This window comes from Myxine glutinosa, chromosome 5 (assembly GCF_964187855.1).
Source record: "Myxine glutinosa chromosome 5, kmMyxGlut1.1, whole genome shotgun sequence".
Classification (NCBI taxonomy): domain Eukaryota; kingdom Metazoa; phylum Chordata; class Myxini; order Myxiniformes; family Myxinidae; genus Myxine; species Myxine glutinosa.
In genome coordinates this window covers 164,507,605-164,524,147 of record NC_136265.1, presented here as the reverse complement: position 1 = coordinate 164,524,147, position 16,543 = coordinate 164,507,605, and the positions used below count along the sequence as shown (strand labels likewise).

The 16,543-nt window shown below is 45.4% G+C and overlaps 1 protein-coding gene across 3 annotated transcripts in view; it reads left to right on the top strand.

Annotated features, from left to right (window-relative positions):
• The window catches only part of LOC137417072 (guanylate-binding protein 4-like), a 75,075-nt gene extending 58,998 nt beyond the window's left edge, over nt 1-16,077 (top strand). For all 3 annotated transcript variants that reach the window (XR_013623613.1, XM_078778976.1, XM_078778978.1), the window contains 2 exons: nt 562-665; nt 13,117-16,077. Coding sequence is in view for 2 of the 3 variants with exons in the window: in XM_078778976.1 (XP_078635102.1) it covers nt 562-665; nt 13,117-13,206 (194 nt within the window). In the remaining variant the exon portion in view is untranslated. The remainder of the gene's footprint in view (nt 1-561; nt 666-13,116) is intronic.
• Nucleotides 16,078-16,543: the final 466 nt, after the last annotated feature.

The following is a 16,543-nucleotide window of genomic DNA, read 5'->3' as shown; positions in this document are numbered from 1 at the left end:
TGCTCCCCCACCCTAAACCATCATCCCATTCTCTCCTCCCTATCATCCCCCTCCTCTTCCCCCTTACCCTTCCCCTCCCTTATCCTCCGCTTCCCTGTCCTCCACCCCTCCCCCCTCTCCCTCTCCACTCCTCCTCCCTCCTGCTCCCCTTCCCTCTCCCCTTCATTCCCCCCTCCCTTCCCTTCTCCTCTTTGGCCCAGGAGAGGCTTTGATGGCCCTAATGGCCTTTTCCTGCATTCGATTTACTTGCAAGGGTACTCATATACATTATAATATGATTTCTCTTTTTACCGGTACCAATTATATATGTTGCCACTTTAATATTTTTGCACATTAGTACGTACTGTACTGTACATAAAAGACCTTTATGAATACAAAAGTGGTGGATATGTATGGAACCCAATTCCCATTCTGGTTAGCATGGGTTAAAATACTCCACGCTGGTCCTTAAAATACTCCACTCCTTTTGATTTGGGGTGATGAGTGATCCTTATGATGTACTTGACTTTCTGGTGGTGTTTTAACAAATGTTGATAGTCATGTTGGGATATCTGTTTTCAGAGAGGGAGGAAAGGATGAAAGAGATGGAAAGTCGCCATGTTGCACAGCAAAATGCAATACAGAACCAACAGAAGGAACTACAGACGTTGAGAGAACAAATGCAGGTAGGGTAACGTAATCTTGCAAAGTTTATTTAATGGAGCACATTATCATTTCAATATCTCTGGCATGCTTTACATTTGTCGCTTTACAAATAATAAATACATTTGTGACATGGTATGCTGAAACAAAAGCAATGTATGCCTCGTTTTTAAGCTCAAGCACACTCGCTGGTGGTGCATCATTCGAGTCTGGACTAGAGCATGCTTCTTTATGGTGTTTGTTATGGTATAAAAACCGACTCAAACAACAAAGAGGACGTTTATTTCGTGGCTTTCACATGCTTGTCTCTCCTCCTGCCGTAAAGCACCCACAACCCCTCACGGCAACGCAAAATATCCACACCAACACGTCATCAATTCAAATAAAACGCCATAACAACCAAGCATAACATTCCTCTCCCATTCCCTAGCATAGAGGTCAGGTGTGGAAGGAGGTTAAAGTCCTGCATGCTGCCCAGGCACTGTCAAACCCTTGCGGGCCATGCTGCAGGCACAACAAGTAAGTTAGTGACGTCCCCCATCGGTCCCGGTATCTGAATTGGAGGGCCAGAGCGCAGTTCCATGGTGGCCAAAGGGTACTGGCTGGGTGTCCAGAAACGGCACTATGTGCAGCTGACTGGCATGCCACTGTGCCCTCTCCTGGAGCTGGAATGTGGCTCTGCCCAGCTGGCGACTGACTCACAGCAGGGAGGACCAGAATGACTGGAGCTTGTCGCTATGGTGGGTCACTTAGCCCTGACCCAGTCCACGACATGTATGCCAGGTGGTTTCACGGTTCGATCTCTGTTGAGCCGCTGTTTCATGCGATTCTGGTGCTGGCAAACCATGGTGCGAGCTGCAGGTGCTGGAGAGTGAGTCTATGGTGTACTCAATCTATCCATCGGCAGTTGCAGCCCTCGCCCCAACATTAGTATCGCCTGTGGTGGTGATGTGCTGGGTCTCTCTGTAGCACAGCAGCATCTGGAGGAGAGCCATTTGGAATGTGAAACCTTGGGCCAGGTGTGCTCGCAGTTGCAGCCGTAGCCCCAACATTAGTATCGCCTGTGGTGGTGATGTGCTGGGTCTCTCTGTAGCACAGCAGCATCTGGAGGAGAGCCATTTGGAATGTGAAACCTTGGGCCAGGTGTGCTCGCAGTTGCAGCCCTCGCCCCAACATTAGTATCGCCTGTGGTGGCGATGTGCTGGGTCTCTCTGCAGCACAGCAGCATCTGGAGGAGAGCCATTTGGAATGTGAAACCTTGGGCCAGGTGTGCTCATGTAACATTTTAAGGGTTTGAGTAACACCATTGATTAATGGTGTGAACTCGTCGGGCACCCAGTTAGGTTAGCCACCTGTGATGTGGGAGTAGGGGTGCAGAAGAGGGGGTCCTCCGCTGATGCCTGTGGAGTTTGGGAAGGGAAATCACATCCTGGAGAGGGGTGTGCAGCATCTGGATCAAATCGTCTTCCATGTCCACTGGTTGGGCAGCAGGTTCAGGAGCGACAAGAGCTCTGGAAAGCAGATCCGCCACCACGTTGTCATGGCCCGGGGTGAAGTGAAGCTTGAAATTGTACTGTTGTAGGCGATCTGTCCATCTGTACAGTCCCAGTGGTCTGTGTCCTATGCCTGAGGTGGACATCAAGGCTGTAAGTGCCAGGTGACTCATGCGAAGTGTAAACGCTGGCCATATGGGTACATGTGCCAGCGTATGCATGCCCAGACACAAGCTAGTGCCTCATGCCCCCCCCCCCCACCGAGTATTTCTGTTTGGTAGGGCTCAATGCCTGAGAGGCAATAAAGCAATGGGCTTCTTCATCGACTTCTGCAATTGGGAGAAGACTACCCCCAATGCTGTGCAGAGGCATCACAGGCGACCAAGGTGGGGCTGGCAAGGTCAAAATGTGCCAGAAAGGGTGCCATGGTGAGCTGACACTCTTGGCAGTCCAGACCCAGGGCCCAGGGGGCTTCTTCTTCAGCAGCTGACGCAGTGGCAATGTCATGGCTGAGTACCGCGGCAACAAGCTGAGATAGTACGTTTCCATGCCCAGAAAGGAGGTGAGCTGTACAGTAGATGCAGGCTCTGGAATGCGGTGGATTGCCTCTGAGTTGGATTGTAGTGGAGAGATGCCATGGGCTTACAGGTGGAACCCCACAAACCCCCTGATGGAACCCCCTGATCTCTGGCATGGCAAAGACGCACTTCTCAATGTTGAGCATGAGGTTGTGGTGGGCCAACTTGCGGAACATCTGGCAGAGAAGCTCTTCATGGATGGCTGCATTGGGGCCGTGCACCATGATGTCATCGAGATAGAGGGACACTCCTGGGATGTCGGCGAAGACAGAGTACATGATCTTCTGCCAACAACTGGGTGCCAAGCTCAGACTGAAAGGCATGTGGGTATTGTGAAAGATGCCAGCGTGTGTACCGAAAGCAGTGAGGTCTTTGCTGCTGGGGTGTAGGGGAACCTTAAGGTAGCCTTGTTGCAAATCCAGTTTATTGAAGACCAATGGAGCCGTAAAAGTGGGGGGTGAGCTCCTCCGTTGTCGAAGTGGATATTTATTGGGATAATGGCTGTGTTTATGGTGCACAGATCCACACAAATGCAGAGTCTCCCTGACATTTCCCTTGCTATTACCAGGTGTGAAATCCAAGGGGAGGCATTGATGGCTTTAATAATTCCAGAATTCAGTTTGGCCGTAACTTGATCCCACAGGGCAAGGGGAATGCGGCGCAGTGGCTGGATCACCGGAGGTCATCGCTGGGTCGATTTTGGGCTGATGAATGAAGGCGGAGAGGCAGTCTAAGCCATCACAGTGCCAGCTATTGTCGCTGCTGGGGTGAAGTAACCACAAAGAAGAGAAGGCGACTGACATATCCGTGTTGACGTCCGAGGCATTCGTAATCCGTGTTGATCCTTTGTTAGCCAACGTGGCCAACCAAAACCCACTTATCACTTCAGGTTTCACCCAGTACCGAAAACCCTAGATCAAGCATATTTATATATTACCACATGAAAGGCAAAATGATGCCACTACAACTTCCTTCACTCCCATGCACAGCGTGCAGCTCTTAACGGGATTTTCTCATCCCATCTCCTTGTCAAGTTTCCCAAGGTAGTATATTGAGCACAGTCTTGGTCCTCATCTTAATCAATGACCTAAGCCTGGTGTTGGCTTAATGGTTAAGGTGGTTGGCTTAAGATCTTAGTTAGGGTCTTGAGTTAAAGCCCCTGTTGTGCCGTTGAAATAACACCAGGTAGGTTGATTCTGCCTGTCATCATTCAGAGGTTGGCAAAATGGGTTCCAGCTTACTGGTAACGGGGGGCATCAGCGGCAGTCGTGCTTCCAGAAAATGATGCAACCAGTAGCCACAGGCTGCATACAAAAACAACATCAATGATTTTTCTGATTCTCAAGAAAATCCTGCCTACCTCTTGGCTGATCAATGATTCCATTCTTTACTCTATTATTTCTCATCCTTCAGACAGACAGGCAGCAGCCTCTTCCCTCTCCAAAGACCTGATAGAATCAAGAGCTCGTCTAACACTTGGAATATGTCTTTCAACCCTGACAAATCCCACACACACCCTGTCTCTCCAAAAGAACCGTCTGGCAAACCCTTAAAGCTAGTGCATTCCTTTTCCCCAATTTGCTGCAATCTATATCACCCAAATATACACAAATTTACAAGATGTCGCAATGAATACTTTTGATGCAGCTTTGAATCGTGTGGATAATACAACAAACACAACAGGCATTTTAAGGCCATTTTCCCTGCGAGAGCAGGGGTTAGCCTTGCGGGCCCCATGACAATCTCCATTTTGCCCTATTGTCCACATCTGCCCTTGTTAACCCCCTTGCCTGCAATTCTTCTTCCACCACCTTTAGCCAAGTCTTTCTTGGTCTTCCCCATCCTCTACTTCCTTCTACATTCATTTCCATCACTCTTCTCAATGAGTCACTTTCATCCTTCCTCAACACATGACCAAACCATCTCAACCTGTTCCTCTTCACAGCATCCATCACAAGCTCTATTCCCATCATCTTTCGCAATTCATCATTTGTCTTCAGCTCTCTCAACAACACTCCACACATCGACCGAACCATTCACATTTCCACCCTTTCCAGCCTTCGTTGCTGCTCCACGCCCACCACCCATGGCCTGCTCTCACAAACCACAACACTTCTCACACATGCAGCACACACCCCTCCCTCCAGCTTCAACGACACTCCCCTCCTCGTCAGCACGCCACCCAGCCCCCGAAACCTCTTTCATGCACATCCCACTCCAGCAACACCTGCCGAGTCCGATCCACCCCCTCCCCACACAAGGCCCTCCCAGGCAGCAAAATGTTTTCACACCTTCCAGCCCCACGCCGTCTCCAATATCCAACCCAACATCTCCAACTGCAGCTCCTGCAGGAATAGCTGCTTGAATGTAGCTGCCACACTGGTTAATGACCTTCCCAGACCACCACATTCTTGATGAACCCACTCAACGCACATTGTACACTGAATGGAGTTCACTCCAACACCCCCCCCCCCCCCCCCCACACACACACACATAGCACACAGCCACCTCCCAGCTCCCTCCATGTGGATAATGATGATACATAAACGTATATGTATCATCAATAATAATAAAAGGCATTGTCCGTCCGTCTGTCCCCTCCATAACTCCAAAACCATGAAACCTAGCAGCCCCAAACTTTGCAGGCATACACCTGGATCTCCAACAGATTGCAATGATGAAAACTGGGTGTTTGGGTGTGTTATTACACCCTTTTTGAAGATGATTAACGAGGTGCTCATAAGGAAAAACCTGAAAAAGTCTAACCAATAAGGTGGCCCGCCATCTTGGTCAGCCCACTGCCACTCGCTGGGTTCTTAAGCCGTCATTTTGTTTCAGCCTATTCAAACGTGTCTTGCCTTGTAAACACGATTGATTTATCATCTCCTGTCCCACTCTACTCCTCTCCCTTCTCCTCCCTGTTTCCCTCCCTCCCCTTTCCCTTCCCTCCAATCCTCTCCCCCTTCCCTCCCCCTCTGCTCCCCCCTTCCACTTCCCTCCCTTCCCCCTTCCTTCCCCCCTCTCTCTCTGCCCCCTCCCACTCCATCCTCTCCTCTCCCCCTCTCCCTCCCTCCCCTCCTCCCCATCCTCTCTTCATATTCCCGTCAAGAAGCGACTCGTTGTTACTCAGCAACGCCGGGTAATACTTTTGCTAGTATTACAAAAATGATAGTGTTAGGGTGAGGATTATGGTTAGGGTTCACTACCATTTTGCATAGTATGTTGGTCTTTTAACATTGGAATACTGCCAACCATGACATTTAGTTTGGTATGAGGAAAATATGACTTACAAAAACGTATTCATGGCATAACACATTTAAATTTGGAAAATGGCATTGCTTTAATGTTTCACTACAATATAATCATTTAAAAAAAATTAAAGGCAAACATTTAATCTCGATTTTCATTTTGTCTATTTGTTCCACTTATTACCTCCCCTCAACAATGAAAAAAAGAATATGAAAGTGGTGAATAATACATATAATTGGCAATTTATTCCCCCTTGTACCTTTAACAGGAGAATCCAAAATGCAGGTCAAAGGTCATTTTATAAAGCAAATAAAAAAATTGCACCACTTTCAAAACCTACATCCATCCTGGTGATGAACCCGATATATGTACATAACATCTAGAATCAAATGAAAATTTTTGACCAGACGAAGTAACCCATCTCCTTAAAAACCACCTTTAGAGGCCATTTTTCCCCGCAAGCGGGGGTTGGCCTTTTTCGGGAACTGTGGTTGTTGTTGTTTTTCGGTCCCCTTTTTGAAGCAATGTTTTACGGCCGGATGCCCTTCCTGACGCCAACCCTTTTTGCCGCCTTCAACGACAAGCAGGGAATTACCAGTGAACTGGTACTCAATTTGCCGACCTCGGAAGGATGACAGGCTGAGTCAACCCCCCTGGCGTTAATTCAGCGATTGACCGGGATTCGAACCCAGGATCCTAGGATCCTAGGATTCCTTAAATAGGAATATTTTTCATTTAGGCCCTCTACTAAATGGGTAGATGCATTCATTGTCCTAAAGTAAAAAAAAAAGTTTGGTTTAAATCCCTTCAGCTGTTTTGAAGTATCACATTTTAACACAGGACAGGTTTCACATTGATCGGTGAAGCGTTTTTGGAGAAGGGATTTTTTAGAAATATCGGCTTTCAAACTATATGGCTGCCAAGCCACGTGACATATGCCATAAAAATGTACACTCTGCATATGTATGGGTAGGGGATCACATTTGTGAAGTTTTGTGTTGATTGGAAAAGGTTCGTTTTTCTATCCAAGATGGCTGCCAAACCACGTGATCGACAACGTCATCATTTTCAAACTATATGCAACAATGGTGTTAGATGACATTTGTAAAATTTCGCATCGATCGGGTAAGCGTTTTCAGAGATATAATTATTTAATATTTTCCTTCAATCCAATATTTCTGCCAAACCATGTGACCTATGATGTCATAAATTTAATATTTCAATACAAATGGGTCATAGATCATGTGCATGAAATTTCAGATTTTTAGGATAAGGAATTCGATTAAAACATTTATGGCTGGTGTACCACTTCACCAATGATGTCATCATTATCATGCTTTTGTTCCCCATTGGGAGTACTTGACAATGTGTGAAGTTTCAAATCTTTCCATTCAGTGGTTTGAGATTTAAAAATTTTTTATTTGTGTTTGATCCAAGATAGCTGCCATAACACGTGACCTATGATGTCACAATTATCATAAAAACATTCTGCATGGGTGTCACTCATACCCTGAAAGTTTCATCTCAATCGGACATGTGGTTGTTGAGAAAAACGAGGTTTAGCCCATACGGGTGGACGGACGGACAACCCAAAAACATAATGCCTCCGTCCATCTTCGGGGGCGGTTCCCTTCAGTACCAGTTCACTGGTAATTCCCTGTGTGTCGCAAGAGGTGACTAACAGGGTTGGCGGCAGGAAGGGCATCCGGCCATAAAACATTGCTTCAAAAAGGGGACCACGGTGCCCAAAAAAGGCCAACCCCTGCTCTGCAGGCAAAAATGGCCTCTAAAGGTGGTTCATCTTCGAGGGCGGAAGCATAAAAATATTTTAAGAAACCATGGGGAATTGAACGTCACTCCCCCACGGAGCTATATTATTCCCACTGGCTGGGGGATTCCTTTTATTCATAATCGACACTAATATTCATGCAGCAGTGGTCATCTATCTATAATTCCACTAATCTCTATGTGTATGTGTGTGTGTATGTGTGTGTGTATACGACAACGATTTCTCGACAACTACCGGTCCGATATACTTGAAACTTGCCAGGTATATTGCTGGGGACCCGAGGATGTGCCTTTTCAAGGTTTGAAATTAATCGGACAAGTACTTACCGAGCTATGGCGATTTAGCCGTTCGCCGTTCGCTTTGGCGTTGCGAATGGACCAAACCATTTCATGTAAATAGAGGGGGGGGGGGTTCTGTGGTCGTTGCGAATGGACCAAACCATTTCATGTAAATAGAGGGGGGGGATATAATTTTAGATATATATATAGTACGGGCATATATATAGTACGGGCATGCCCTAGTCTATCTATAATTCCAGTAATCTCTGTGTGTGTGTGTGTGTGTGTGTGTGTGTGTGTGTGTGTGTGTGTGTGTGTATGCGACCGCTGTTTCTCGACAACTACCGGTCCGATATACTTGAAACTTGCCAGGTATATTGCTGGGGACCCGAGGATGTGCCTTTTCAAGGTTTCATATTAATCGGACAAGTAGTTGCCGAGCTATGGCGATTTCTTTACCAAACTCCGCAAGCCGTTCGCTTTGGACCAAACCATTGCATGTAAATAGAGGGGGGGGGATTGTCACCGTACTCGCAAGCCGTTCGCTTTGGACCAAACCATTTCATGTAAATAGAGGGGGGGGATTGTCACCGTACTCGCAAGCCGTTCGCTTTGGACCAAACCATTTCATGTAAATAGAGGGGGGGGGGGGGGATTGTCACCGTACTCGCAAGCCGTTCGCTTTGGACCAAACCATTTCATGTAAATAGAGGGGGGGGATTGTCACCGTACTCGCAAGCCGTTCGCTTTGGCTTTGCGAATGGACCAAACCATTTCATGTAAATAGAGGGGGGGGATATAATTTTGTACGGGCATGCCCTAGTTTCATCCAATGAAAGGACTAATGCCTTTAACCAATATTCAGGATCATAGGAGATAACTAAGTCAAGGAGACTGGGGCCCTGCCCCTCTCTGTCTTGAACAGCTGCTGCCACGTGGATGCAGGAATAAATCTTCCAGATTTCTCAGAAAACGTTTAGTTGGGTGGTCGTTAGCCCATATGCCCAATTCATCTCTGGGTAGTTGAAGTCACCAACTTAGATGATCTGCTCGCTGTTGTGAGAAAACGCCTGCTCAATGAACGTCTGAACACCTGAACCTGCTCGTATACAGTTTCCGTGATCACTGGATGGGCTGCAGTAAACAAAACCCAACAGTAGGTGTACATTTCTTCCTAGTTTTACCATGTATAAAACAAATTCCTTCAATCATTATTAATTTCAACTGCCATAGCATGGAGATCACCTCTTACGTAGACAGCAATCCCCCGCAAACCTTCCTTGTCCAAATTTGAGAACACCTTCTACCCCTGCAGAATGATGAACCTCCTGTTGCAAAATTTCGATGTGACTTCGATATTAAACATAATAACGTCTGGATTTTCTGCATCAACTTTAATCTCTAGTTCAGCCATCTTGTTGGGAAGAGAGTCAGCATTCGTGAAGACTATTTTTAAACCTTGTTGTTTCTTTAATCCAGGTGTTGAACTGGCTACTACTGAATGGACACGGGAGTATTACAGAACCAAAATCGATACACATGCCCTCTGTTAACAATGAACTTCCTGTTCCGCTCACCTGGCACTTGTGTGACACACTTTATTTTTGTGTGATATATAAATGGAATTATTGAAGTGCTCTGAACTTGGAACAACATTATGATGACATCATGACTGCAAGCCCAGAAGGACCTCAAACAGTTGAAGAATGCAAAGTCAAAAGCCATCACCAAGGAGATGAAATGCGAAGCGACCGACCAGTTTTGCCCTTGTTGGAGCTTGTTAGGGCAACACATAGCTGTTTCATCCACTTGGTGGCTTTGAAGCCTTCCGGCTTATATACTGTATTTGGAACCCATAAGTGCCAAAGGACTTCTGCGACTCATTGGGACTGACACAATCTGTCAATTTCCCGACCCGGATCTCAGTCAACGGAGCATCTTCTCTTCTAAACTTGGTTATGACAAACATCCCTGCAAATGTCTGTTGCTCTTCTTCTGCTCCAATCGGTTCTTCTGATCATGTGCTTGTTAAAGTGGATATCTCTCTGGCCATTCTCAGAGAGCCTCCTCAGTGCTGACGAGTCTGGCATTTCACTCAGACTGACTGGCACGGTCTGCAAGCAGCCATCAATCATCTGGACTGGTCTCCCATCTATACTGCCTCTGACATTAATTCTTCCTGGGAATTCTTCCAAAGCAAACTGCTCTCTCTCATGCACAGATATATCCCATCTCGTCTTCAGTTGTCTTACCCTTCCTCCCGTCCATGGTACACTGAATCTTGTGGTGAGGCAGTTGCCCTGAAACAACTTGCCTTTGCCTCTTGGAAGGCTAATCCAACTGAAGGCAATCTCAGTTCCTTCCACCAAGCTCGGAACAAGTGTGTCTACCCTCAGGAGTGTCAGGAAGCACTATCTCTCCACACTCAAGAATGAACTCTCAAACCGGACTCCTTCCTCCAAATCCTGGTGGCGTCTGGTCAAATCCGTTTCTGGTGTTTGTTCCCCTTCCATCCCCTCCCTTACATCAAATGGCTACACAGTTGACACCGCACGTGACAAAGCCGAATGCCTCAACTCTGTGTTTGCCTCAAAATCTTGTGTCCCAAACCCATCTCTCTCTGTTCCCACCTCACCCAGTCGAACCAAACTGTTCCTGGACTCTGTGTCCTTTTCTCCTGACAAGGTCGAGAAGTTTTTGTCAAACCTCGACTCTGATTCTGCAACTGGACCAGACGGCATCAGCCCACGGGTCCTAAAATCCTGCTCTGCCGCTCTATCTCACCCTCTCTCTGTTCTTTTCACCCTCTATTTTGCTCAAAGTCATCTGCCAACATCCTGGAAATCAGCACACATTACCACTTTACACAAAAAGGTGCAAAAACAGATCCTTGCAACTAGAGACCAATCAGCCTGCTCCCAATTATCAGCAAAGTCATGGAATCCATCATTGCTTCGGATATCAAATCCTTCCTCTTCTCCAATGGCTTGATCTCCGATCATCAATTTGGATTCAGACCAGGTCATTCTACTCTGGACATGTTGCCTCTGCTGTCTCAACAATGGATGGAGGTCCTCAATGCCAAACAGGAAATCAGAGCTGTCTCCCTTGACATATCACGTGCCTTCGATATGGACTGGCACCCAGCTCTGCTCGCCAAACTCTCCTCCTATGGTATCCATGGAAATCTCCTCGCATGGCTTGCGGACTTCCTCTCTGGTCGTAGTCAACGTGTGGCCCTGAATGGATTTCTCTCATCTCCCCTTCCTGTTCTGGCTGAAGTTCCCCAAGGTAGTGTTCTGGGCCCTGTGCTATTTCTGGTCTTCATCAATGATCTCTCCGACTCTCTGGAAAATCCTCTCCATCTCTTTGCTGATTACTCCACTCTCTGCCACTCCATTCCTCATACCTCAGATTGGCAGCCTGCAGCCTCCTCACTGTCTGCAGACCTGGACAAAATCACAGACTGGTCAAACAAGTGGAACATGTCTTTCAATCCTGACAAAAATTTCACACTCTTACTATGTCTCTCCGAAAAGACCGACTGGAAAACCCTCCCATCCACTTTCTCAACAATCCTCTCCAAGAAGTTCTGTCGCTCAAGCTTTTGGGTCTCACTATCTGCCATGATCTTTCTTGGGAAAACCACATTTCCAAGCTAGCCTCCCAAGCCAGTCGCCGTCTGGGCATCCTTCGTCGTGCGAAGTCCTTCTTTGGCACATCTGAGCTCCTCACCACATACAAGGCTTTCATCCGCAGCTCAATGGAATACTGTTCCCCCCTCTGGGCCGGTGCTCCTGCCTCACACCTAGCCCGGCTCCACGCTGTTGAAACCAAAGCTTTCAGAATCATTGGAATCTCCTGCGATGAAGCTAACTCCGAGGGCCTTTCACTCACTCACCGCAGGCAGGTTGGTGGTCTTTGTCTTCTACCGACTCCTTTCCAACCTTGCTCCCCCAGCTCTCTCTGTGCTCTGTCCCCCAAATATTCCTACAGGTCACACAATATCTGCCAGCAACCCTCTTATGGTTAAACTGCCATAATCAAGGCTCTCTGCTCACCTTCACTCTTTCATTCCCCTTTTCTCCCACCTCTGGATCAAACTCCCTCACTCCCTTCAATCCCACTCCTCCCTCCAGGTCTTTAAAACAGCTGTTCACCACTATCTCTTATCTTCCCCCATCCAAAACCTTGATCTTTTCTACCCCCGCTAATTTTCACCCCAGATACACTTTTTTGAAATTCCAACTTCTTTCTTGGAAGTCCTTGCAGTGTCCATATGTTTTATACCTCTCCCACCTTCCCCCAAGCCCTCTCCCTCCCACAGTTCTCTCTATGTCCTTGCTCTCAAATGTTGTGCTTGTGTCTGTCCTTCCCCCTCTCTCCCCATCTTGTAAACCGCTCCCCTTATTTTGTGTTTTGTTTGTCGGTTTGACTTTTTGTGTGATGAATGTTAGCTCTTTCATGAGCCTCGATCTTGTATACCAAAAAAAATAATCTGCCACATGGACACCAGTCACAACTGGGAAGCATCATTGTTATCATAAAATGGTGGTGCATCACTAGCCAGTATATAAGCTGTAAGGCCTCAGTCATTAAGTGGATGAAACAGCGATGTGTTGCTCTATGAGACCCAACTAGGGCCACATGAGGCTCGCCATGATCCTATAATCGCATTCTGGTCTATAAAAAATTGCTATTAATAACAGGAGTAACAAATAAAGGGTTTTTGACCTTTTTGCTCAGACATGTAACTGACATGGACGTGAGAGTAAACACGGATGCAAGTCTCATTGCACTTTCATTACAACATGGACCCATCATAGACGTACACATTTACTGTCACAGGAGCCAACAAGGAAAGGTCAAGTGCATCCACAGCCATAATAATATGTAGAAAGGATTGAGGCCTGGACGGGCGTAAAATTTAGTCTTTTTTAGATATATATTTTTTACCATCGGCATGCTACATATAGTAGGACAAGGACACTCACTTTGTGTGTTTTCTGGTTTGGAGTGAAGGGATAACCCGATATTATACTTACATTCTGCCAATGCTATGTTTTCTTTGTTTATTTCCCATCCAGATCGGCATTGAATTTTATCAAAAGAAGGTTATGGAAATGCATTCGCAGATAAATCCGCCACCACCACCTAAATCATGTAGCATTTCATGATTTACGTTTCTCAGTTTAATTGGGTTTCCGTTGTAATGCGGATCCAAGTGTAAATGGCAAGGTGGAAGGACTACTTGCAAGCGAAGAATGTACATTTTTTGTTCTTACCTAGTCACCAACTTGTAAATACCCAGAGGCTAAGGTTGTCTCTGGGTAAATACCGAGAGGTTGTATAACAACATATATGCGGTTTATAAGGGGCAACTGGGTTTCTGTATTTAGAAAGACAGCATTTGACAAGGCAGTCTCACCGAGGTAAATAGATTACAGTAGATTTGAGAACCATGGCGGACTCACTCACTCACTCACTCACTCACTCACTCACTGGCACACAGCACCATTACAATGGATTTTTCGTGTTCAGTTGCGGAACATGCAAGGGTAATGTGTCTCACAATAAATTCCCACATCCATATAAATACAGTGCCCTCCATAAGTATTGGAACAGTGAAGTCAAATTTGTTATTATTGCTATATACTCAAGAATTTTGGATTTGAGATCAAAATATGAATATGAGGCTATTAATGAATATGAGGCAGGTACAGAAGGTCACCTTTTATTTCTTGGCATTTCTATCTATATATGTTTTACCATTGTAGAACAATAACACTTTGTATGTTCAGTCCTCACATTTTAGGTAAGCATAAGTATTGGAACAAATGACTGACAGGTGTTTCTTGTTGCATTGATTGTTCACACATAAAAGAGCTGTGAATGTCTCGACTTGGTTTTAGGCTTTGGAGTCAGTCGGCATAAACCAACATGAAGACCAGAGAATTGTCTATCATACTAAAATACGCAATTTAGTGTTTGTCTGACTGCGATACATTCGATCGTTACTTATCTAATCGCAACCAAATTTGACAGCAAGACTAAGGGTCACACAACAAAGGATGCAGCAAATTCGCTTGCCCTCCTCCTCAAGGGGGTTTTCCCCACCAATGGGGTTGCGTGTTGAGGTGTATATCCGTGTTAAGATAGCTTTTTCATGGCGTTTTTCCAAGGCCGCTTTTAATTACAAAAGTAACAACACCACCATTACAAAACAATATTATTACTAATAATATTCTCCCCTCCCCAAGGGGATTTTCCTTCTTGAACAAATGCCACGTTAACGTGTATAAACATCTTATCGTGCCATTTTTGTGGAAGCGCCCCGACCAGAAGTAAAATATATTATAAACCACAAACATGTTTGATTACCTTTTGAAACAGTCGCTCCTGCTGTTTAACACTAAGCTGAAAGGGAGGAAACCCGGGGTGTGTTCAGTTACCAAGCAACTAGCTCGCGCTTGCCCAGCCAGCCATTCCTCATCAACGGTTTTGAATGGAGTGCTTGCTCGAATGCTTAAACCACTTGGCGAGCTCTCCACAAGAAACTTGGTAAATGAACACATCCCTGATGTTCTTGAGGCCCGACCCTAGATCTACTGTAATCTATATATCCCAGAGAGGAATGACCCTTCCTGCTGCTCCCGTCGGGAATGGGTACACTGGTGAAAGAAAAGTAAGCAATTTGGAAGGTGAAAGAACAAGAATTCAAGGAGAACCATCTGTGAAGCTTCCCAAAACAAACATCAACTGAAAATGGCTGCAGGTAAAGCATCTCAAAGGAAGATACCAATAATTTGGTGATGTCACTGGGCCACAGGCTTGATGCAGTTATTGCATGTAAGGGATTATGCAACCAAATACTATCTATTACAATAATTATGCATACCTAAAATGGGAGGTGGGGTAGTGGGGGGGGGGGGGGGGAGGGCTGAACATATAAAGTGATAATGTTCCACAGTGGTAAAACATATATGCATAGAGATACGAAGAAATTAAAGATGACCGTTTGTACTCTTGCTTCATATTAATCTTTTGATGTCAAATCCAAATTTATTGAGTATGTAGCAATAATAACAAAGTTGACTTCACCGTTCCAATACTTATGGAGGGCAACGTATACATCATGAAAGTTACATCGGTAATGGTTCATATACATCGTAAAAACTAACTTGTCTAATCATTACTAATTAATTTAGACTTAAAATAACAGGATACCCATCACACACAGTTTAACCTCTTTCATACAGAGTAGAGCGAAGAAAAGTACAATAATCGCAGTCGGAGGGTATTAGGCCTATCAAACATATGCAATCCTGTCAAAACTCTCCCCAAAACCCCTTGTAGAAGTCCGCATGGACTTCTGATTCTATTGAAACGTCCCTCTTCTATGGAGCATGTGAGTTATCACTTGCATCCTGTTCAAATCTGTTCTTACTCTGCTCAATTTCAGGATAGCTCGGGAACATGGGTGTTGTGTGTACTACAAATCGTGATGCACAGCAGTATAATAATCTTTGGGATATGGAATGCTTATAAATTGAAAAACACATATACTTTGTGATAAACCTTTCAGTAATCTACATTATGAATTATAGAACTTGTGTGTTCACTATGCTTAGAAAGACTTACAGGAATAAAGTTTACATTGATGATCTGTGCAAAGATGAAATACAATATTTCTTAAGACCATGAAGCTGTGGTTCCAGATATAGTGGAATGTCAGGACTCCATTTCCAAGGTGCTTATCTCTTATGGCCTGTTAAACAGATGTGAATTAGCACCTGAATGTCTCAGCTTCCTCAGGCCTCTGTTTTCCATTTTCCCTACCTCTTGCGGCTTCGGAGACGGCCCAACCCTGCTTTCATGATTCTCAAAATAGTATAAAAGAACCAAAGTTAGCTAAGACAACAGAAGATTTGCTTGGATGTCATGTTGTGATTCTTGGCTGTGTAACTTGATGTATTTTGGTGCCGGCTGTTGTTGTATTCTCTTGTTGTACCAACGGACTCTTCTCCTGTTAATAAATCTTTAATAATTATCAATGCTGGTGTGTCCGGACATTTGATCTGTGCATATCTCCGTCACCCTCGATCACCCCTGCTTATGGGTACCTTTCCAATTGTAGTTTAAATCCATACACCATCTCTGCTGTCACCACCTGGTGAAAGACACCTGCCTTAATGTCATCATAACTCTCTCCTCTTTCTGCTCAAGCAGTGGCCTCTGGTTCTGTCACTCTCCTTTCTGCTGAAAAACTCTTCTGCACGTATTCCCTCGAGAACCCTTCATTACCTTGAACATAACTGCAGCAACAAAAGGTTCGTCGCCCATCAGAGGAGATATGTGAATCTGGACCTTCTGTCTGTTAACACTTTCTTTCTTTTTTGTATACAAGATCGAGGCTTGTGTAAGAGCTAACATTAATCACAAAAAAACAAACTGACACGTAAAACATATGATAAAGGGAGCGGGAGACAAGATGGGGAGAGGGAAGCATACAAG